This window comes from Colobus angolensis, unplaced genomic scaffold (genome assembly GCF_000951035.1).
Source record: "Colobus angolensis palliatus isolate OR3802 unplaced genomic scaffold, Cang.pa_1.0 Scaffold245, whole genome shotgun sequence".
In the NCBI taxonomy this organism is placed as follows: Eukaryota; Metazoa; Chordata; class Mammalia; order Primates; family Cercopithecidae; genus Colobus; species Colobus angolensis.
The window spans coordinates 1,199,131-1,222,169 of record NW_012115655.1 but is presented as its reverse complement, the minus strand read 5'-3'; the positions used below and the strand labels follow the sequence as shown (position 1 = coordinate 1,222,169).

The 23,039-nt window shown below is 39.3% G+C and overlaps 1 protein-coding gene across 2 annotated transcripts in view; it reads left to right on the top strand.

Moving 5' to 3' along the window:
* MCCC1 (methylcrotonoyl-CoA carboxylase 1 (alpha)) overlaps nt 1-23,039 on the top strand; it is an 81,805-nt gene that overhangs the window by 23,758 nt on the left and 35,008 nt on the right. Inside the window, exons 3-7 of one of the 2 annotated variants that reach the window (XM_011945785.1) lie at nt 3,202-3,323; nt 4,366-4,513; nt 4,603-4,724; nt 16,799-16,910; nt 21,651-21,732. In XM_011945785.1, the coding sequence (XP_011801175.1) occupies nt 3,202-3,323; nt 4,366-4,513; nt 4,603-4,724; nt 16,799-16,910; nt 21,651-21,732 (586 nt within the window). The remainder of the gene's footprint in view (nt 1-3,201; nt 3,324-4,365; nt 4,514-4,602; nt 4,725-16,798; nt 16,911-21,650; nt 21,733-23,039) is intronic. The other variant, XM_011945786.1, reaches the window with a different exon arrangement.

Sequence of the window (23,039 nt, the reverse complement as noted above, 5' to 3'; positions counted from 1 at the left end):
CCTGGGAGGCTGAGGCAGGAGAATGGCGTGGACCTGGGACGTGGAGGTTGCAGTGAGCTGAGATCATGCCACTGCACTCCAGCCTGGGCGACAGAGCGAGACTCCGTCTCAAAAAAAAAAAAAAAAAGTGGGCAAAGGACATGAACAGGCACTTCTCAAAAGAAGACATACATGCGACCAACAGACATGAAAAAAAGCTCAATATCACTGATCATTAAGAAATGCAAATCAAAACCACAGTGAGACACCATCTCATACCAGTCAGAATGGCTATTATTAAAAAGTCAGAAAAATAACAGATGCCAGGAGGTTGTGGAGAAAAGGTAACATTTATATGCTGTTGGTGGGAATGTAAATTAGTTCAATCATTGTGGAAGGCAGCAGGGTGATTCCTCAGAGCGCTAAAAGCAAAACTGCCATTCAACGCAGCAATCCCATTACTGGTTGTATACCCAGAGGAATGTAAATCATTCTGCCATAAAGACACATGTGCATGTATGTTCATTGCATCATTCACAATAGCAGAGTCATTGAATCAGCCTAAATGCCATCAGTGACAGATTGGATAAAGAAAAGTTGGTACATAAACACCACGGAATGCTATGCAGCTGTAATAAAGCATGAGATCACATCTTTTGCAGGAACGTGGATGGAGCTGGAAGCTATTATCCTTAGCAAACTCACACAGGAACAGAAAATCAAATATTGCATGTTCTCACTTAGAAGTGGGAGCTGAATGATAAGAAGTTATGAACACAAAGAAGGAAACAAAAGACATTGGGGTATACTTGAGTGGGGAAGGTGGGAGGGAGAGGAGCTGAAAAGATAACTATTGAGTACTGGGCTTAATACCTGGATGATGAAATAATCTGTACAACAAACCTCTGTGACATGTATTCACCTGTGTAATCTTCACATGCACCCCAAACCTAAAATAAAAGTTAATAAAATAAAATTGAACTTTGGTTTAAAAGAAATAAAACTCCACACTGGCTGCAACTTGTGACTATCCAGCATTTTATCTGTATCTGGCATTTTTTTGTTTTCTGTCACTAGGATATGGGTTTTTCTATTCGTATGAGTTTCCCAGATATCTGAAGCTTGCCCCTTTAATTTTGAAATGTTCTTTGAGTGTAACTATTTTGAAATAGTATTGGTGAAGCATTTGTCTTTTTATATTGTTTTGGTCATAATTATAATACATGTTAGAAGAACAAATCCCCTCAGGGCTACTGATACTGGAGAGGGAGTGACTTCATTACTCATTAAATCATCCAAGCCCACTCTGCCTTTTGCCTCCTTTTGTTTCTTCCCTTTTTGCTGTCAGTGTGTTTGCTCTTAGAAATCTTGCTGTCCTTCAGTTACTGAATTTCCTGTTCTGTGGGCTAAAAACCGAGTAAGTATGTTCGTTAAAATTCTGAGTACATTAGAAGTAACTAGGCTGAAGTCTGAGGGATGCCCTTTTCACTAAAAGTACACATACAGTTGTCCACCTTAATCCAAGGTTTCTCTTTGAGTGGTTTCAGTTACCTGCAGTCTGCTATGGTTTGAAAATATTAAATGGAAAATTCCAGAAATCAACAATTGATAAGTTTTAAATTCCACGCCATTCTGAATTGCACAGTGAGATCTTGCACGGTCTGCTTTGTCCCTCCCAGGATGTGAATCGTCCCTTTGTCCGGTGTCTCCACGCTGTCTACACTCCCCAACATATCACTCAGGAGCCATCTAGGTTATCAAATCGATTGTCATGGTACCACCATGCTTGTGTTCAAGTGACCCTTATTTTATTTAAATCATGGCCTCAAAGTGCAAGAGTAATGATGGTAACAATTCACTTATGCCAAAGAGAAGCCATAAAATGCTTCTTTTAAGTGAAAAGGTGAACGTTCTCAAGGAAAGAAAAAATATATATGTATATGTTGAGATTTCTTGGTTCTTGGTAAGGACAAAGTTTCTATCTGTGAAATTGTGAAGAAGAAAAAACAAATTCATGTTATTTTCCTGTTGCACCTCAAACTGCAAAAGTTACGGCCACAGTGCATGGCAAGTGCTTAGTTAAGATGGGAAAGGCATTAAATTTGTGTTTGGAAGACATGAACAGAAGCGTGGTCCAATTGGTATCAGTCCAGTTCTGTAGTATTCATAGTTTCAGGCATCCACTAGTGATCTTGGAATATATCCCCCCTGGATAAGGGGCACTCCTGTAGACTTTAATACATAACTTTCATTTGCTTCTTGGCTTTTTTCTGGAAAGATGACATTGATAGATAGTGACCTGAAGATAAGTGAGGTATTTATTGAGCTAGTGTTCTCTTTGGGGTTTTTGGATGCCATGATTTCAATTCTAGGCCAGTTTTACAGAGACAGAATAGACAAATTTCCCTTACCACTCTGAAGCTCTTTACTCCTTGACATTCCACCCTAATTGCAGTGTTGTTTTAAATTTAAGTATACAGTAACTTCTGTGCCATATGATCCAGCAATTCCACTTTTGGTATACAACTAGAAGAATTTAAAGCGGGGACTCAAACAGATACTTGTATACCAATACTTGTTTTTCATAGCATCAGTATGCACAATATGTAGAAATAACACAATGTCCATCAAGAGATGAAGGGGTAAACAATATGTATACAAACTGGATGTTATTCGACCTTAAAAACAAATGGAATTCTGATGCATGTTACATGAATGAACCTTGAAAACATTATGCAGGTGAAATAAGCCAAACTCAGACAAATTATTATATACTTCCACTTACATGAGGTACTTTGGCTAGACAAATTCATAAACACAGGAAGTAAAATGCTGGTTACCAGGCACTAAGGAAAGGGAGGGAACGGAGAATTATGTTTGGAGATTAAAACATCCTGAGGATGGATGGTGATGACAATTGCCCAACATTGTGAGTGTACTTAATGCCACTGAATTATATACTTAAAAGTAACTAAAATGGTCAATGTTTTGCTATGTATATATTATCACAATAAAAAGAAATAGAGATTCATCTAGTTTAGGTAAGGCTTCAGAGCTTTCACATGAATATTTCAGATATTTCTTTGGGAACAGATTTTAATAGAGATCATACTATTAGCAGTGTAGGGAGAGGCCTCCCAGAGGAAGACAGCTTCACCTGCATTAAGGTGTTGCCAGCTGAGCACTAATGAGTAAGTTTTTTATTTTATTTCTCATTTCTAGGCTATCCATCCAGGATATGGTTTTCTTTCAGAAAACATGGAATTTGCTGAACTTTGTAAGCAAGAAGGAATTATTTTTATAGGCCCTCCTCCATCTGCAATTAGAGACATGGGTATAAAGAGGTATGAGTTTATATCTTTTAAAATTTTAACTGTATAAAGGTCAGTTGAAATAGTTTGGGCCAGGCATGGTGGCTATGCCTGTAATATCAGTGTTTTGGGAGACTGAGGCAGGAGGATAGCTTGAGGCCAGAAATTCAAGACCAGCCTGGGCAACTTATTGAGACCTTGTCTCTAAATTGTTTTTTTTTTTTAATTCATCCAGGCCTGGGCACAGTGGCTCACACCTGTAATCTAGCACTTTGGGAGGCAAAGGTGGGAGGATCGCTTGAGCCCAAAAGTTTAAGACCAGCCTGGGCAACATAGGGAGACCTTGTCTCTACAACATTTTTTAAGAATTCCAGGCTTGGTGGCACGTGCCTGTGGGTCCAACATCTTGGGATGCTGAGGTAGGAGGATTGGTTGAGCCCAGGAAATCAAGGCTGCGGTGAGCTGTGATCACACCATCATACTTCAGTCTGGGTGACAGAGTAAGACCCCATCTCAAAAAAAAAAAAGATTTCAGCTGGGTATGGTGACACACACCTGTAATCCCAGCTGCTTAGGAGGCTGAGGCAGAAGGATCACTTGAGCTCAGGAGTTTAAGGCTGTAGTGAGGTGTAATTGCACCACTGCACTCTGGCATGGGCAACATTGTGAGACCCTGTCTCTTTAAAAAAAAAAAAAGTTTGTTTTACCCCAATAGATATTTTAATTCTACCCTTCTGTTGTCATAGGCATAAGTTATTTATCTGTGACAGGGAAATTCCATTGAGTTACAGAAAATACTTAATGTTTCTAATCAATATATTAGTATTTTGGGATTAAAAATAGGGTGAGATGAGCTACCACATGAATTGAGGGAAACTAACTAATAGACATCTTGAATTTGTATTATTTTGTCATCTCAAAACATTTAATATGATGTTTTAATAAAAGAAAACATTTAAAGATGTTTTCTTTAAAGGGTTCCATTGTAATTTATAGACTGGGCTATATTTGTGTTTCTTTTGAATGAAACAGTTTATAGAATTTGGGGCATGTTGTTTGCTTTCCCACTCTAAAGCACATCCAAATCCATAATGGCTGCTGCTGGAGTACCTGTTGTGGAGGGTTATCATGGTGAGGACCAATCAGATCAGTGCCTGAAGGAACACGCCGGGAGAATTGGCTATCCTGTCATGATTAAAGCCGTCCGGGGTGGAGGAGGAAAAGTAAGATTGTGCATGCTTGTGTTTGCCAATTCAGGCTCCTCTTCTTTGTTTTATTTATGTTGTAGTCATAATCATCTTTTCTCTCTTAGGGAATGAGGATCGTTAGATCGGAGCAAGAATTTCAAGAACAGTTAGAATCAGCGCGGAGAGAAGCTAAGAAGTCTTTCAATGATAATGCTGTGCTGATCGAGAAGTTTGTAGACACACCGAGGTGGGCTGACCTTATTTTTCTGACTCAGAGTTGGAATATTAAATTGTAAAAATAATGCATGCACATTCTATAAAATATAAAACTATAATAGTATATAAGTATATTATTACAAGTTTCCCAGTTCTGTCCTGTGATGTAACCACTGGATGGTATGCATTCTTCCAGGCATTTTCTATGTGAATAGAAGCCTATATATATATATATATACATACAGCAAACAAAATACATACTTGAGAACAGTGAATAGAATCTTTTTTTTTTTTGAGCTGGAGTCTCTCATTCTGTTGCCCAGGCTGGAGTGCAGTGGCATGATCTCGACTCATTGCAACCTCTGCCTCCCAAGTTCAAGCAGTTATCCTGCCTCAACCTCCTAAGTAGCTGGAATCACAGGCACACACCACCATGCCTGGCTAATTTTTGTGTTTTTAGTAGAGATGGGATTTTACCATGTTGGTCAGGCGGGTCTCAAACTCCTGACCTTGTGATTCACCTGCCTCAGCCTCCCAAAATGCTGGGATTACAGGTGTGAGCCACCGTGCCCAGCCAGTGAATAGAATCTTATACACTAATATTATTTACTAATACTATTATCACAGATATCTTTCCATGTCAGTAATTATAGATCAGCCTCATTCTTTTTGTTGGTGACCTAGTGGTTCTATGATCTTAATATACCATTAATTCATTCAGTATGTTTCTTGTTGATGAAATTTAGGGTTTTTTTCAATATTAGCAAATTATTGTAATAAATTCAGCTATATTTATAGAACTCTGTCAGTTGAGATGCTCAGGAAATGGAAGTAATTTTCTAAATTGAATTATAAGTGATATACTAATAATAATAGGAGATAACACTTATATTGCACTTATCATGTGCCAGATTTTAAGTATTTTACACATGCTAAATAATCTTGCTGTCCTTCTATTTCTAATATAATTCTTACAACAATCTCATTAGGTGAGTACTGTTTTCATTTTACAGGTGAGGACACTAAGCAAGAGTGGTTATGTTGTGTTACTTGTCTGAGGTCATTCAGCTGTGAAGTAGTAAAGCTGAGATTTGAACCCAGGCAGTTTGACTCCAGAGTTCATATCTAAGCCACTGCACTAAGCTACTTCTCTGAGTACCACTATAGCAAATGCAATGTGAATCCCTATTTTTTTTTTCTGGAATTTTATTTTCATGTTTGTTTAATATGCTGATTATAAAGTTTCTCATTTCATAGATTTTTATGACAGTTGTTAAAAAAATGATACATATATATATATATATATTTTTTTTTTTTTTTTTCTTTTTGACCTGTAAGTCAAATGAAAAGAATAATTCATTTGGGAACCGTGACTGGAAAGAGATTTACCTTAAAGGTAACAGACTTGAAGCTTCAGGCCCTTCTTTGGCATTAACCTCTTCCAAGACCCTGACCTAATTTTGTATTTGCAGTTTTGTATTCTTCTCCTTAAAGAAGACCCCAAAATTGTTTTTCGTTTCAGGCCCTATAAAACTGAGAACTGTCCTGAGCATGGCGTAGTAAATGAAATTTGATTAGAATTTGATAGTTAAAAAAAAAAAAAGAAGTCAGTCTTAAAATGGGTAAATTGATGAGGAGAACACAGCCTATGCCATCTGTTAGTGGAAAGTAAGACAAAAAAAAGGCATTTCTAAGGTAAATTGAAGGCTTCCTTTCAAGAAAGAATAGGCTAGCCATCCAAATTAGTATGCTCTTAAGTTAGAATTGTGGAGACATCAATAGCTTATTTCAGTAACTATGTAACTCAATGCCTGCAACATTTTTTGAATATGTAAGTTCTTTACTTATGAAATGTTAGCCATACATTGCCTCACATTGTAATTTATTCCCCCAATAGCTGGAAAGCCCCTGGGAATCAAAGACCTGGTAGTATATACATTTTTACTTTTTTGTATATATTGCCTGGCGTACCACTTTCCTTGTAACAGGCATCAGTAATATTTTTTGAACTGTAGAAATAATATGAATACATTACAAACTTTTGGAAAATGCAGAAGATGGAAAACAACCCATAATTGTATTCTCCTAATTATTATTAATATTTCTATATACAGTCGTGTTGCTTAATGACGATACATTCTGAGAAATGCATTGTTAGGCAATTTCATTGTTGTGCACACATCATAGAGCGTACTTACACAAACTGAGATAGTATAGCCGACTACACACCTAAGCTATGGTACAGCCTGTAGCTCCTGAGCTACAAACCTGTACAACAGGTTACTGTATTAAATACTGTAGGCATTTGTAACACAGTGGTAAGTATTTATGTATCTAAACATCTCAAAACAGGAAAGGTAATGCATTGTGCTATTATGTAACTAAATGATAGGAATTTTTCAGCTCCATCACAATCTTATGAAATCACCATCATATATGCAGTCTGGCATTGACTGAATGTCATTGTGTGGCACATTGTGTGACTCTATTTCTATTCTGTATTTCTATTAATAATTGTTTTTTTAATTGAAAGCAAGTTTATTAAGAAAGTAAAGGAATAAAGAATGGCTACTCCATAGACAGAGGAGTCCCAATGGCTGCTGGTTGCCCATTTTTATGGTTATTTCTTGATGATATGCCAAACAAGGGGTGGAGTATTCATACCTCCCCTTTTTAGACCATATAGGGTAACTTCCTGACGTTGCCATGGCATTTGTAAACTGTCATGGCGCTGGTGGGAGTGTAGCAGTGAAGACGACCAGAGGTCGCTGTCGTTACCATCTTGATTTTAGTGGGATTTAACCAACTTCTTTACTGCAACCTGTTTTGTCTGCAAGGTCCATATGACCTGTATCTTCTGCTGACCTTCTGTCTCTTTCTGTGATTAAAAATGCCTTAACTTGCCACTGGGAATGCAGCCCAGCAGGTCTTAGCCTTATTTTACCCAGCTCCTATTTAAGATGGGAGTTGCTCTAGTTCAAATGCCTCTGACATTTCCCTGTTCCCTTTTGTAAGAGAACGCTTAATCCTAAGGGTTGCAGAGGGACAAAAATCCATCTTCTGTAACTTCTTCAGGCTGAATGGGGTGATGATATTCCTGCCTAACTATTAGGATCTCTTGTGTTCAGGATAGAGAGAAGCTTAGTTAGAAAGCATCAGTATGTCGAGAGCCACTCATAACTCTTGAGTTCCAACAAAAGGTGATGTCTGGAAGATTAATGCGTGTTTTTTAAAAAACATTTGGTAAGCTTATCCTGCATTTCTACACAAGGGTCAGGAGTTCGTGACCAGCCTGACCAACATGGTGAAACACTGTCTCTAATAAAAACGCAAAAATTAGCCAGGCGTGGTGGCACACTCCTGTAATCCCAGCTACTTGGGAGGCTGAGGCACGAGAATCACTTGAACCTGGGAGGCGGAGGTTGCAGTGAACTGAGATTGTACCACTGCACGCCAGCTTGGGCAACAGAGTGAGACTCAGTCTCAAAATAATAATAATAATAAAAATCTCCTTTTGAAGAGGATCAAAACAAAATAATTGTCCATGGATGGCAAAAAGTTTTAAGACAGCCACAGTTAAAAACACAATTGAGAAAGAAATTTGGTTACCTCTGTTACATACAATGGCTTTATGTAACAATTATACTGATAAGGTGCACTAAGTCATATCAGAATTATAGGAGTTTCCCATTATTTTGGAACACATACTAATAACATATTTATACAAATATAGCCCGAGGAAAGCTAAACACTGTTTCATATTTGACACTGCTTCCTGTATGACTTTTATGCCAGATTTCACCTTTACATAACTGTACTATTAATGTTAAACCCAATTTTCAATAAAACCTATAGACATATCTACCCAATTTTCATGTTTGACCATAAAGTGAGGTTCTCATAAACCTTTTATAACTCTTTACAAATTTTTGTTAAAGAGCAGATTAATGCTCTAAGAAAAATCTGTTGTGCTTTTATTCCAATGTTCAATTTATAGAAAACCTGAATACCCCTTTAACTTTAGACAATATGTTCACACACACAATTTCTTTTACAAAGATTAATTTTTGACAAACCTTCCAAAACTTGCTTAAACCTTAAGCTTTACCTTACCTAACTTAAAACAATCCTTTAACTTTTTAATCTAGACCAAAAAAAATCCACATTCCTATGCCTTCTTATAATCTTTTGCCAAAAACGCATTTCACTTTCTATACACACCTTACGTGTAGAATTGTTTCAATTTCTCAAAAATTACTTAAATCACGTAAACTAAAAGACATTATACTTTTTGCTTTTCTGACAAAATAATTGATAAAAGCACTTATTTTTAAACCAGTTAATCAAAGCTCTTTCATATTACACACACAACACATTAAATACACAGACAAACAGAAGAAAAGGACTCATTCCCTAAGCCAGGAATTGAACCCTGAACCCTGGCCACCATTGTGAAAAGACAAAGCTAGGCCACATGATCACATGGTCAAGCTCCCGAGGACATACAAGACAAGAGGGAAACCTCATCCAGTTTTTTTCCCAGGGACCTGCAGCAAAGTTTATAACTCACTAGTTTGCTGGGCCATCTTAAACAGTGGGCTTGTGGGATTCTAAGCCTGTGTTTTATCCTAAGGTACCCATCTCTATGACAGAACAATACAGAAAGACACACAAAGCACACCAGATTCACTACAGCTTAAGACTAGCCTCACAAATCCTTTTTTTATTAATCAAAACTTTACAGAGGAGATAAACAGTGATTTTTGCCATTCATTCAGTCAGTTTGCACAGAAAGAGAAAGGGAAGGGAAGGAAGAAAAGCATTGCTTTGTGGCAGGACGGGGAAGGCAAGGTGCTCAGAGAGGCCAGAGAAAGACCCACCCATTGCAACTGACACTAAATCAAAAGTTCAGGTGGCCATTTGTCAGTTAAGAAGGGATCTTTTCTAGCAGTTCCTTCAGCTCTCAAGTTTCTCCTTTTGGGGAGGTAAAAGCTCCCCATATCCCACCATCCTGTACATGCCTAATCCTGTCACCCACCACCATCAGCAAAGAGTGCAAGGCAGATTAATTCAAATAGAATAGCAGTTAACATCCGTAGTGCCAAACCAATTCTTAGCCAAGAGGGATTTTACTGAGAGGAGCCTCTAACCCCCTAAATCTTAGGAAGGAATCTAACCTTCCTAAGTTGGGCTTCAAACCCTAGTTCAGTCAAGCATCCTTGCCTTTTATTGAGAGAGGCCTTTAACCCACTCTGTCTTAGGAGAGACTTTAACTCCACTAAGTTGGGCCTGTAACCCAATCCCATTCTTTACCCAGGTATATGCACCCCACTTACCCACAGTTGGCCAATCAGTGCTGCAGTCTTTGGGTTGGAGGGTCTCCTCAGTATCATCCCTTCTGTGATTCATCAGAAAGACGTTACCAGACCCCAGTACTTACCCAAAGTTAGCCTTTGGGTCAGGATTTCCTTAGTATTGTTCCTTCTGTGGTCACCAGAAAGATGTTACCAGACAGGGGTCCTGATCCAGACCCTAAGAGAGGATTCTTGGCTCTCACACAAGAAAGAATTCAGGGCGAGTTCATACAGTAAAGTGAAAGCAACTTTATTAAGAAAGTAAAGGAATAAAGAATGGCTACTCCATAGAGAGAATAGCCTCTAGTAATAACATTTAAATATCCTGATAATCATACTGTGTGTTCATGTCCTGCTAAATAATTACCTGTTGAACTAATGCAGTGCCAGAAGATTGTCAAAATGGTGCTGATAACTGAGAAGAGTCAATATCAAGATATTTCACAAATCTTATCAAAACTGTTTAATACATCTTAAAGACTGGGATAAGAAACCACCTTTAAAGTATACTATTTTGAAAGAAAAAACAGAAATCAGATTTCTTCCTCAGTTCATATATAATACATATTCTAGATGGATTAAAAATGTAAATTGGGGCTAGGCACTGTGGTTCACGCCTGTAATCACAGTACTTCGGGAGGCCGAGGTGGGCAGATCACAAGGTCAGAAGATCAAGACCATCTTGGCTAACACAGTGAAACCCCATCTCTACTAAAAATACAAAAAATTAGCGAGGTATGGTGTTGGGCGTGTGTAGTCCCAGATACTCGGGAGGCTGAGGCAGGAGAATGGTGTGAACCCAGAAGGCGGAGCTTGCAGTGAGCCAAGATCACACCACTGCACTACAGCCTGGGCGAAAGAGCAAGACTCCATCTTAAAAAAAAAAAAAAAGTAAATATGAAAATGAAAATGTTAAGACTCTTAGAAAATATCAAGGTGCTCATGATAGGACTTAGCTGCATCTGTCTGTCTCTTTGGCCATACTCTGGCAGTGGCTGAATTAGGGCAGCTGGGATTTGATGCACTGCCTGGTTCTCAGACACTTCTAGACGCTGTGCTCCAGAAACTCTAAGTTAGATAAAGCTGCACAGAAAAGGGTCAATCAGAAAAAGGTAAATAAGACTGATTTAATAACTACAGAAATCTTAACAGAACACAGATCTTCATTGAACTTCCCTTATAAGCAGCCAAAGGAAAAGTGTTTCCAACTTCTAAGACCTCAGACAAGGCTGACCACAATGGCTCATGCCTGTAATCCCAGCACTTTGGAAGGCCAAGGAGGGCAGATTGCCTGAGCTCAGGAGTTCGAAACTAGCCTGAGCAACACGGTGAAACCCCGTCTCTACTGAAATACAAAAAATTAGCCAGGCTTGGTGGCTCATGCCTGTAATCCCAGCACTTTGGGAGGCCAAGGCGGGCAGATCACGAGGTCAGGAGATACGAGCAAGACCACCTGGATAACACGATGAAAACCCGTCTCTGCTAAAAATGCAAAAAATTAGCCAGGCGTGGTGGTGTGCGCCTGTAGTCCCAGCTACTTGGAGGCTGAGGCAGGAGAATGGCGTGAACCTGGGAGGCGGAGCTTGCAGTGAGCCGAGATCGCGCCACTGCACTCCAGCCTGGGCGTGGGAGCAAGACTCCATCTCAAAAAAAAAAAAAAAAAAAAAATTAGCCAGGCGTGGCGGCATGGCTTGTAGTCCCAGCTACTCGGGAGGCTGAGGCAGGAGAATCACTTGAACCTGGAAGGTGGAGGTTGCAGTGAGCCGAGATTGCACCATTACACTCTAGCCTGGGTAACAGAGTGAGACTCCATCTCAAAAACAAAACAAATCTCAGGCAAGAATTGCTCTGTGCTCTTGATGTGGCACCCACACATTCCCTTCATAACCTGGAATCCCTACTGTAGTGTTTCCTCTTACCTGGAGCAGCTAAAAGATGAGGGAGAGTCAGAAGTGGTATGTGTTAGTCTGTTCTCATGCTGTTAATAAAGACATACCTGTGACTGGAGAATTTATTAAAGGAAAGAGGTTTAATGGACTCACAGTTCCACATGGCTGGGGAGGCCTCACAATCATGGCAGGAGGCAAAGGAGGAACAAAGGCATGTCTTACATGACAGGAAGCAAGAGAGCCTGTGCAGGGAAACTACCCTTTATAAAACCGTCAGATCTGGTGAGACTTACTTTCACAAGAACAACATGGGAAAAACCTACCCCCATGATTCAGTTACCTCCCACCGGGTCCCACCCACCACACATGGGGATTATGGGGAGCCACAATTCAAGATGAGATTTGTGTGGGGACACAGCCAAACCATATCATGGTAGAATTTTACAATTGGAATTAGAAAAACAAACATTTCAGCTCTAACATGTAAAGAGCTTGAAAGTCATCAGTCACATCTAAAAAGCAAGAAAAAGGCTAACCAAAATGAAAGTCCGTGGCTTTAGAACCATCAGAGAATTGAGGCCATGGGACAAGCCTTCACTCTAAAATCTGGACAAGCATGCAAGTACAGTGAGTCACAGCCAGATCAGTTTACCTGGAGCAGAAGCTGCTGGAGCCCTAACACTTACGTGGGAATTTTGAAAAATGGCTGAGGCTAAGTGTGGGCCAGTGTGCAAGTGAGAAACTCCTTGGGACCCAGTCCTAGAGGAACCTCTCACTTTCATGGGGTTTGCCTCCAAGAACCTCATCAGCTTCCCACAGTAAAAATCCAAGAAGACAAAAAAATCCCTCATGTTTTACAGCAGTGAGAAGGGAAAAGTAACCAATCTGAAAGAGATCCACAGCATTCTATTCTCCATAACAAAAGAAATTGTTAACTCCAAGGGAGATGTTGCCAGAGCCTTTTGTGTTCAGGGGGAAGGTAGTTAGCCAACCACAACCCTCTTTAGCCTTCCCATTTCACCTAAGGGGAGGGAAAAAAAACCAAAAACTTAGAAACACTTCACAGCACAAACATAGAACCACTAAAAGACTTGAGATTTAGTCATAAGTTTATAGAATGCTTTCCCTACCCCACACCCCACTACCAGGTTGTAATGGTCTAAATGTTTGTATCCCTCCAAAATTTACATGTTGAAACCTAACCCCCATCCCCAAGGTATTAAGAGGTGGGGCCTTTGGCGGGTGATTAGGTCCTGAGTGTTCTGCCCTGATGAATGGAATTAGTTCCCCCAATAAAAGAGCTTGAGGAACCTATTTGCCCCTTGCCTTTTCCTCCATGTGAGGACACAGCAACATGATGCCATCTATGAGGAACGGACTCGAACCAGACACTGAATCTGCCAGTACCTTGATGTTGGATTTCTCAGCCTGAAAACTGTAAGAAATAATTTTCTGTTGTTTATAAGTTACACAATTTAAGGTATTCTGTTATAGCAGTACAAAAAGACTAAGACACATGTCTTCAAGACTCCCATATAGTAACAGTGGATTACAAATGGAGGAGCTGTAACTATGTAAGGAGTTCTTAGGGAAACCAGAGACACTGGTATTAAAAACGAAACACAACAAAGACACTAGAGGAAACAGAAACATCTGGCACCTACAGCTACTGCAGACATTAAACACTGCCTACTTTCTAGCCAGATTACCCTAAGGCCTCACTTTAAAAGACTGTTTACCTCAGATCCTATTACCTAATACATCATGTTCTACTTTTAGCAATTACAAAGCATGCTAAAAGGCAAGGGAAAAAAACGGACTAAAACAAAGTAAGCAGTACTAGACGGATATGATACAAATTTAGGAATTATCAGATAAGGAATTTAAAGTAACTGATTAATATATTAAAAGCTGTAATGGAACAAATAGACAACATGCAAGAACATGCATAATGCAGGCAGAGAGATGGGAACACTGAAAATGAATCAAAAGAAAATGCTAGAAATAAAAAACACTATAATAGAAATGAAGAATGCCTTTGTTGGGCTTATCAGTGGATTAGACACAGCTACAAAAAGAATCAGTGATCCTGAACATAGGTAAATAGAACTTTCCCAAACGGAAATGCAAGGAGAAACAAAAATGAAAGAAAAAAGGACAGAATGTCCAAGAACTCTGGGACAATTTAAAAGGATGTAACACGTTATTTGAATACCACAAGAATTAGCAGCAGGAGAGATATTTAAAGTAGTAATGGCCAAGAATTTTCCAAAATTAGTGACAGATGCAAAACTACAGAGCCAGGAAGCTTAGAGGACACCCAGAAGAATAAATACCAAGATATACACACCTATGCACATCATCTTCAAATGCAGGAAAAGAAAGACAAATAGAAAATAAAGAAACCACAAGGAAGGACAATACTAGAGGAATAAAGATAAGAAATCTTACCAGAAACCATGCAAGAACAGAGTGGAGTGACATATAAAGTGTTCAGAGAAAAACAACTAAGCTAGTCTTCTGTATCCAGTGAAATTATGCTTCAAGTATGAAGGAGCAATAAAGACTTTCTTAGACAAACAGAAATTAAGGGAATTTGTCACCAGTAGACCTGCCTTGCAGGACATATTAGTAGATGTTCTTTAGAGTGAAATAAAATGTTTTTGGTCAGAAACTTGGAGCTACATAAAGAGTAGAAAAGAATTAGAGAAGGAATAGGTGGAAGTAAAATATTTTCCTGTTCTAACATAGGAATATTTTCCTATTCTGAATGGATTTAACAGATAACAGTTTGTTCAAAATAATGGCCCCAATGTATTTGGTGATTATATAGCTTATGGATGAAGAGGAAAAGTCAACAAGGCAAGAAATCCAAAAAGAAAAAATGAGCTCCAAGAATTTTATTAAGAGAATGTATTGGACAGGTTAGAAAATTCAAAATGGGAACATTCAGAAAAGTTGATATATCAAGAAGATAAATTCTTTTTATTTTTGAGACAGAGTTTTACTCTGTCACCCAGACTGGAGTGCAATGGCACGATTTCGGCCCTCTGCAGCCTCCGCCTCCCAGGTTCAAGTGATTCTCATGCCTCAGCCTCCTGATTAGCTGGGATTACAGGTGTGCACTACCACACCTGGCTAATTTTTGTATTTTTAGTAGAGACGGGATTTCACCATGTTGCCCAGCTGGTCTCGAACTCCTGGCCTCAGGTGATCTGCCCACCTTGGCTTCCCAAAGTGCTGGGATTGCAAGTGTGCACCAACGATGCCCAGCAAGAAGAGAAATTCTTTGAAGTGGTTAAATAACATACTTCATGAAGTAAACAAGAATAGAAATGACCTATTGTACTGAAGCAATACATTTGTACGACTTCCTGGCTTTTTTTTTTTCTTTTTGCCTCTTCTATGTTTGACAGTTTTTATTTTAAAAAATCAACAGGAAAACGTATTTGCTGATCACCCCTGAATTATGATGGTGGATAGGTGAAGTGAACTGCAGTGTGACTATATCACAAATCTACCGAGAAGAATGCTTTCATGTTCACCAAATAGACCGTATTAGCCTTATTTCCACAAAGGTTATGTGCATTCACTCTTAATATGATTTATCATAATTTTACTATTTTATAATCAACATGTAAGTACTTTTGTTGGTTGTTTTTTTTTTCCTTAGAGATGGGGTCTGACTTTATCAGCCAGGCTGGAATGCAGTGGCACAATCGTAGCTCACTACCGCCTTGAATTCCTGGGCTTGAGGAATCCTCCCACCTGAGCCTCCTGAGTGGCTACGACTACAGGCATGTACCACCATGCCTGGCTAATTTATTCTTTAAAAAAATTTTTTAAGAAACAGTCTCACTATGTTGCCCAGGCTGGTCTTGAACTCCTGGGTTCAAGCAGTCCTCCTGCCTCGGCCTCCCAAAGTGCTGGGATTTATAAGTGAGGCACTGTGCCCGGCCCTTTTTTGGGTTTTATTATGATTTATTATTAGTATATTTCTAAGATACTAATGGTCCATATTAATGTAATATATTTAACTTTTCTGGATGAGCCATTTTAATTTCAGTCTTCTATTTTCATAAAATTTAACTGTAAGAGTTGCTTAAAAGCAAAAGGTCACAAAAATTTTTCATTGGTCTTTTGACAATATATGAAGTGACTATAATTTGTAATATTAATGTAGTCAAATTTATCAGTCTTTTCTTTGACAGTTTGTTCTTTTTGTTATGTATCCCTACTTTAGTCTCTATTTTCTGTCTTTTAAAAATATTCATTAATTTATTCATTCTCCTTCAGGTTGGAGAAATGTCTTTTATTATTTGCCATTTTATGTAGTGAGATTTTTTTCTCTTTAATATTCATCCTGCAAATGGTAATGTTTTCACTGAGTTTTACAAGATTATAGTCTCTTTGTTTTGACAGGGTCTGTCACTCTGTCACCCACGTTGGAGTGCCATGGCACAATCTCAGCTTACTGCAGCCGCAACCTTCTGGGCTCAAATGATCCCCCCACCGCAGCCTCCTGAGTAGCTGGGACTGCAGGCATGTGCTACCATGCCTGGCTAGTTTTTTTGTAGAGATTGGGGTTTCACCATGTTGCCCAGGCTCATCTTGAACTCCTGGGCTCAAGCATTCCGCCTGCCTTGGCACCCGAAGTGCTGGGATTACAGGCGTAAGCCATCTCATTTGGCCTGTGGTTCTTTTTCTAAGTCTGTAACCTCTAATTTGAGGTCAAAATATCAGATCTTACTTAAATAAAATAAAAGTGGAGAAATCCTGGTGATTGTACCTAACAGTTTAGCTTAACGAATGTGATATTTATCACCCCTAACAAATATATTAACGTGTTTGCTTTTATATAGGCATGTAGAAGTCCAGGTGTTTGGTGACCACCATGGCAATGCTGTGTACTTGTTTGAAAGAGACTGTAGTGTGCAGAGACGACATCAGAAGATCATTGAGGAGGCCCCAGCAGTAAGTACCTTGGAAAGAAATTTCTAAGCTTCTCTATAATGTGAATCTTATTCTGATTTTCACATCAGAAGTCTGCGAATCTGGTGTCTCTGACCCCTCAAACTCCTGCTGGACAGCTGTTTCCTAATAACAGTGTAATGAAAAGACCTTCTGCGGTATAGGGGATGAGGAGGAGATTGATGTTCTGGGAGTAGACACAACAGGGCCATGTTCCTTCTGGATAAAATATGGGAAAATCTACTCTGATTCACCTATCTGATTTACAGTGAAAAGCTGTATAGTGAGGTTTCAGTGCACATTTTACATTGTAATGAACGGCTGGGTGCGGTGGCTCACGCCTGTATTCCCAGCACGTTGGGAGGCCAAGATGGGTGGATCACCTGAGGTCGGGAGTTCAAGACCAGCTAGACCCACATGGAGAAACCCCCATCTCTACTAAAAATACAAAATTAGCCAGGTTTGGTGGCGTGTGCCTATAATCCCAGCTACTCGTGAAGGCTGAGGCAGGAGAATTGCTTGAACCTGGGAGGCGGAGGTTGCGGTGAGCCAAGATCACGCCATTGTACTCCAGCCTGGGCAACGAGCAAAACTCCGTCTCAAAAAAAAAACATACAGAAAATCGTAATGAACTAGAATTAATTACTGCAATAGAATGGTCTGATTAATTGAATGTATTTTTTGTGGAGAAGGCTTTTTAAATTACCATTTCATATGTTCCCAAAATATGTGAGAGATTTTCCTGCCTTATTGGTTATATTATAGAGATGAGAGGGTCTCTCATTTGGCAGCGCTTGCTCGCTTAACATTATTTGTTTACATCTCTTTGAGCCTTACCCCTGATTGGTTGAGGTGATTACCTGGGTCAAAGCCTGCAACTAGGACTACCTATTTTTGGATTTACATTTCTGTGGAGATTGCTACTGCCAAGGGTTCTTGTTCAATGTTATATAGATGTTTTTTCCAATATATATTTATTTCCAAAAAGTCAGGGATCAGAGGTTTCTGGTTAATCAGTACATTATTCTTATACCATTCAAATTTTAATTTATGTTGCAGAATATATTAACTTCTGTTGTAGAATATATTATACCATTATATATTATACCAGAATATGTTATGCCATGAATATTGACATATTAAATGTCAATAGAAATTGCAGTAAAGCCTTATTTTCAAGTGGTAATTACTTAAATTTATACCTGTATAGCACTGTTTTTAAAAAGTTAAAAACTTTGTTTACTTCTTGACATATATTTCTTTTTATGTACCTTTCTTATTAACTTGGAATCTCAAGGTTTCCCATTATTTTAAGATAATCATTAGTCACATCACTCAGATTGCTTATCATCCTGAAACACAATAAGGACTGTTGAAAGTTACCATATTGATACATATAGTTTTGTTTTGTTTTTTTGAGACAAGGTCTGGCTTTGTCATCCAGGCTGGAGTGCAGTGGCGTGATCATAGCTTATTGCAGTCTCCAACTCCTGGGCTCAAGCTGTCCTCCCCTCAGCCTCCAGAGTACTTGGGACTACAAGCGCATGCCACCATGCCTGGCTAATTTTTTTTTAATTTATTGTAGAGATGGGGTCTTACTGTGTTGACCATGCTGGTCTCAAACTTCTGGCTTCAGGTGATCCTTTAACCTCAGCCTCCCAAGCACTTGGATTACAGGCCTGAGCCACTGTGCTCAGCCTGAAACATATAATTTTAAGTGGACATATAGTTATGAAAGCTGTCATGTAGATATAAATGGACAAAGATATGTAATTATGCTGAGTACTATCTGCAATGCATAGAAATTAGTAGCAGAATCATTAAACTTTGGTATATTGACAGTTAAATTAGCATGGGACAGTTCTTGATGAAGTATGTAATACTAGCTTTTTATCCTTTTTTTTTTTTTTTTGAGACGGAGTTTTGCTCTGTCACCCAGGCTGGAGTGCAGTGGCGCTATCTCAGCTCACTGCATCCTCTGCCTCGTGGGTTTAAGCAATTCTCTGCCTCAGCCTCCCAAGTAGCTGGGATTACAGGCACCCACCACCACACTCGGCTAATTTTTGTTTTGTATTTTTTAATAGAGACAGGGTTTCACCATCTTGGCCAGGCTGATCTTGAACTCCTAACCTAATGATCAACCCACCTTGACCTCCCAAAGTGCTGGGATTACAGGCGTGAGCCACCGCACCCGGCCAACTTTTATCCTTTTTAATGCAGAATTTGATACATAGAAATATAATACAGTCATGCATTGCTTAACAATAGGAATACATTCTGAGAAATGTGTCCTTAGGTTATTTTGTAATTGTGTGAACATCATAGAGTGTATTTAAACCTAAATAGCAAAGCCTACCACACACCTAGGCTGCTGGTAGAGCCCATTGCTCCTAGGTTACAAACCTATACGGCATGTTACTGTACTGAATACTGTAGGCAGTTGTAACACAGTGGTAAGTATTTGTGTATCTAAACATATATAAACATAGAAAAGGTACAGTAAAAATACAGTAAAAAAGATTATTAAAATGATACACCTGTATGGAATACTTACCATGAATGGAGCCTGCAAGATTTTCAGTTGCTCTGGGTGGGACAGTGAGTGAATGTGAAGACCTAGTACATCACTGTACACCTGGTAAACACTGTACACTTACACTCAATTAAATTTATAAAAGATATTTAATAAATTAGCCTTAACTTACTGTAACTTTTTTACTTTATAAACTTTCAAATTTTTTTTTCACTTTTTGCCTGTTTTTTAATAATACTTAGCTTAAAACACAAACACATTATACAGACATATAAAAATATTTTTTCTTGGCTAGGTATGGTGGCTCATACCTGTAATCCCAGGGCTTTAGGAGACTGAGACAGGTGGGTCACTTGAGGTCAGGAGTTCGAGACCAGCCTGGCCAACATACTGAAACCCTGTCTTTACTAAAAATATAAGAATTATCTGGGTGTGGTGTCAGGCACCTGTAATCCCAGCTACTCAGGAGGCTGAGACAGAATTGCTTTAAAAAACCCAGGAGGCAGAGGTTACAATGAGCTGAGATCACACCACTGCACTCTAGCCTGGGCAACAGAGTGAGACTCCATCTCCAAAAAAAGAAAAAAATTATTTATAGCCTTATCCTATAACCTTTTTCCTGATTTTTATTTTTTATTTTTTATTTTTTTTTGAGATAGAGTTTCACTCTGTAGCCTAGGCTGGAGTGCAGTGGTGCAGTCTTGACTCAATGCAGCCTCTGCCTCCTGGGTTCAAGTGATTCTCCTGCCTCAGCCTCCAGAGTAGCTGGGACTACTGGCACTGGCCATCACACCCGGCTAATTTTTGTATTTTTAGTAGATACGGGGTTTCACTATATTGGCCAGGCGGGTCGCGAACTCTTGACGTCATGATCCGCCCACCTCAGCCTCCCAAAGTGCTGGGATTACAGGTGTAAGCCACTGCACCCGGCCCCTATTTTAAAATTTTTAAATTAAATTAAATTAAATTTTTTCAAGACAGGGTCTTGCTGTGTCACCCAGGCTGGATGGAGTGCAGTGGCACAAACATGGCTCACTAGACCCCTGACATCTTGGGCTCAAGTGATCCTCCCACCTGAGCCTCCTGAGTGACTAAAACTATAGGTGTGTGCTATCATGCCTGGCCAATTTTTTTTATTTTTGTAGAGACGGGGGCTCACCATGTTGCTCTATGGTTTGATTCTCGCCAGGCTGTTATCAGTCTCCTGGGCTCAAGTGCTTCACCCATCTCGGCCTCCCAAAATGTTGGGATTACAGGGGTGAGCCACCACACCTGGCTTGTTTTAGCTTTTTAAACTTTTCTATTAAAAATGAAGATACAATCACGCCCATTAGACCTAAACAGAGTCAGGATCATCAGTGTCACTTTCTTTTCTCCACATCTTGTCCCACTAAAAGTTTTCAGGGTCAATAACATCTTTGGAGCTGTCATATTCTATGATAACAATGCCACCTTCAGAAATACCTCCTGAAGGACCTGCCTGAGGCTGTTTTACAGGTGACTTTTTTTTTTTTTCAGTAAAAGGGGTACACTTTAAAGTAACTATTAAAATTGTATAGTATAGTAAATTAAAAAAAAAAGTAGTTGTATTATCAGGTATTATATGCAGCACATCATTGTGCTATACTTTTTTTTTTTTTTTTGAGACGGAAGCTCGCTGTCACCCAGGCTGGAGTGCAGTGGCACGATCTTGGCTTACTGCAAGCTCCACCTCCTGGGTTCACGTGATTCTCCTGCCTCAGCCTCCCGAGTAGCTGGGACTACAGGTGCCCGCCACCACACCGAGCTAATTTTCTTTGTATTTTTAGTAGAGACAGGGTTTCACCGTGTTAGCCAGGATGGTCTGGATCTCCTGACCTCGTGATCTGCCTGCCTCAGCTTCCAAAAGTGCTGGGATTATAGGCGTGAGCCACCGTGGCCGGCCGATTGCGCTATACTTTTGTATACTGGCAGTGAAGTCGTTTTGTTTACACCAGCCTCACCACAAAACACATGAGTAATGACTGTGCTGTGATGTTATGGCAGCTACAGTGTCACTAGGTGATAGGGATTTTTCAGCTCCATTATAATCTTATGGGACAACTGTTGTATGTGTGATCTGTCGTTGACTGAGAAACGTCATTACGTGGCACCTGACTGAATTGAATTTTAATGGAATTTCTAGTAAGGCAAGCTACTAATGGAGATTTATTTAAATATCTTTTTCATAGCCTGGTATTAAACCTGAAGTAAGAAAAAAGCTGGGAGAAGCTGCAGTCAGAGCTGCTAAAGCTGTAAATTATGTTGGAGCAGGTATGTTAAGATTTGCTTCTAATGGAAGAGATGTTAACAGTGATTAATTTATGTTTTAGAAGGCAGGAGAAACACAAGTTTTAAATCAGTCACTTTCAAGCTGTTTTGACCATATTCACAGTAAGAAATACGTTTTATATTGAGACCTGGTATGTACACATAAATGTTTATTTTTACTTACATATATATTTGAAACAAACGTTTCATTAAACAGTACCTGTCTTAATTATATGAGTTTTGATATTTTGTATTCTATTTTAAAATCACTAGATTGAATTTTTTTTACTTCTTTATAGTTAATAAACTTTATTTTTTAGAGCAGTTTTAAGCCTACAGCAAAATTGAGCAAAAAGTACAGAGAATTCCCATATACCCCCGTCCCCCGCCGACACTCCCCAACACACAAGCTCCCACAGTATCAGCATCCCTGTACCAGAGTGGTAACGTTTGTTAAATCAGTGACCCTACAGTGACACATCATTATCACCCAAGTCCATAGTTGACATTGGGGCTCACTCTTGGTGTTGTACATTCTGTGAGTTTTGACAAATGTGTAGTGATATATGTATCCACCATTGTACTATGGTATAGAATAGTTTCAGTGCCCTAAATATCCTCTGTGCTCTGTCTATTCATCCCTCCATTCCCCCTAAACCCTGGCAGCCATTCATGTTTTTACTGCCTCCATAGTTTTGCCTTTTCAAGAATCTCATATAGCTGGAATCCTACAGTATTTAGCCTTTTCAGATTGGCTTCTTTATAATATGCATTGAAGTTTCCTCCATATCTTTTCACGGCTTGATAGTTCATTTCTTTTTTATGCTGAATAATATTTTGTTGTCTCGATGTCCCAGAGTTTATTATCCATTCAGCTACTGAAGGACATGCTGGTTGCTTCCAGGTTTTGGCAATTATGAATAAAGCTGCTATGAATGCCCTGGAAACAAACAGGCTTTTGTATGGACATAATTTTTTTTTTTTTTTTTTTGAGACGGAGTCTCGCTCTGTGCCCCAGGCTGGAGTGCAGTGGCGCAATCTCGGCTCACTGCAAGCTCCGCCTCCCAAGTTCACGCCATTCTTCTGCCTCAGCCTCCTGAGTAGCTGGACTATAGGCGCCCACCACCGCGCCTGGCTAATTTTTTGTATTTTTAGTAGAGACGGGGTTTCACTGTGTTAGCCAGGATGGTCTCGATCTCCTGACCTCGTGATCCGCCCGTCTCGGCCTCCCAAAGTGCTGGGATTACAGGTGTAAGCCACTGCACCCGGCCCCTATTTTAAAATTTTTAAATTAAATTAAATTAAATTTT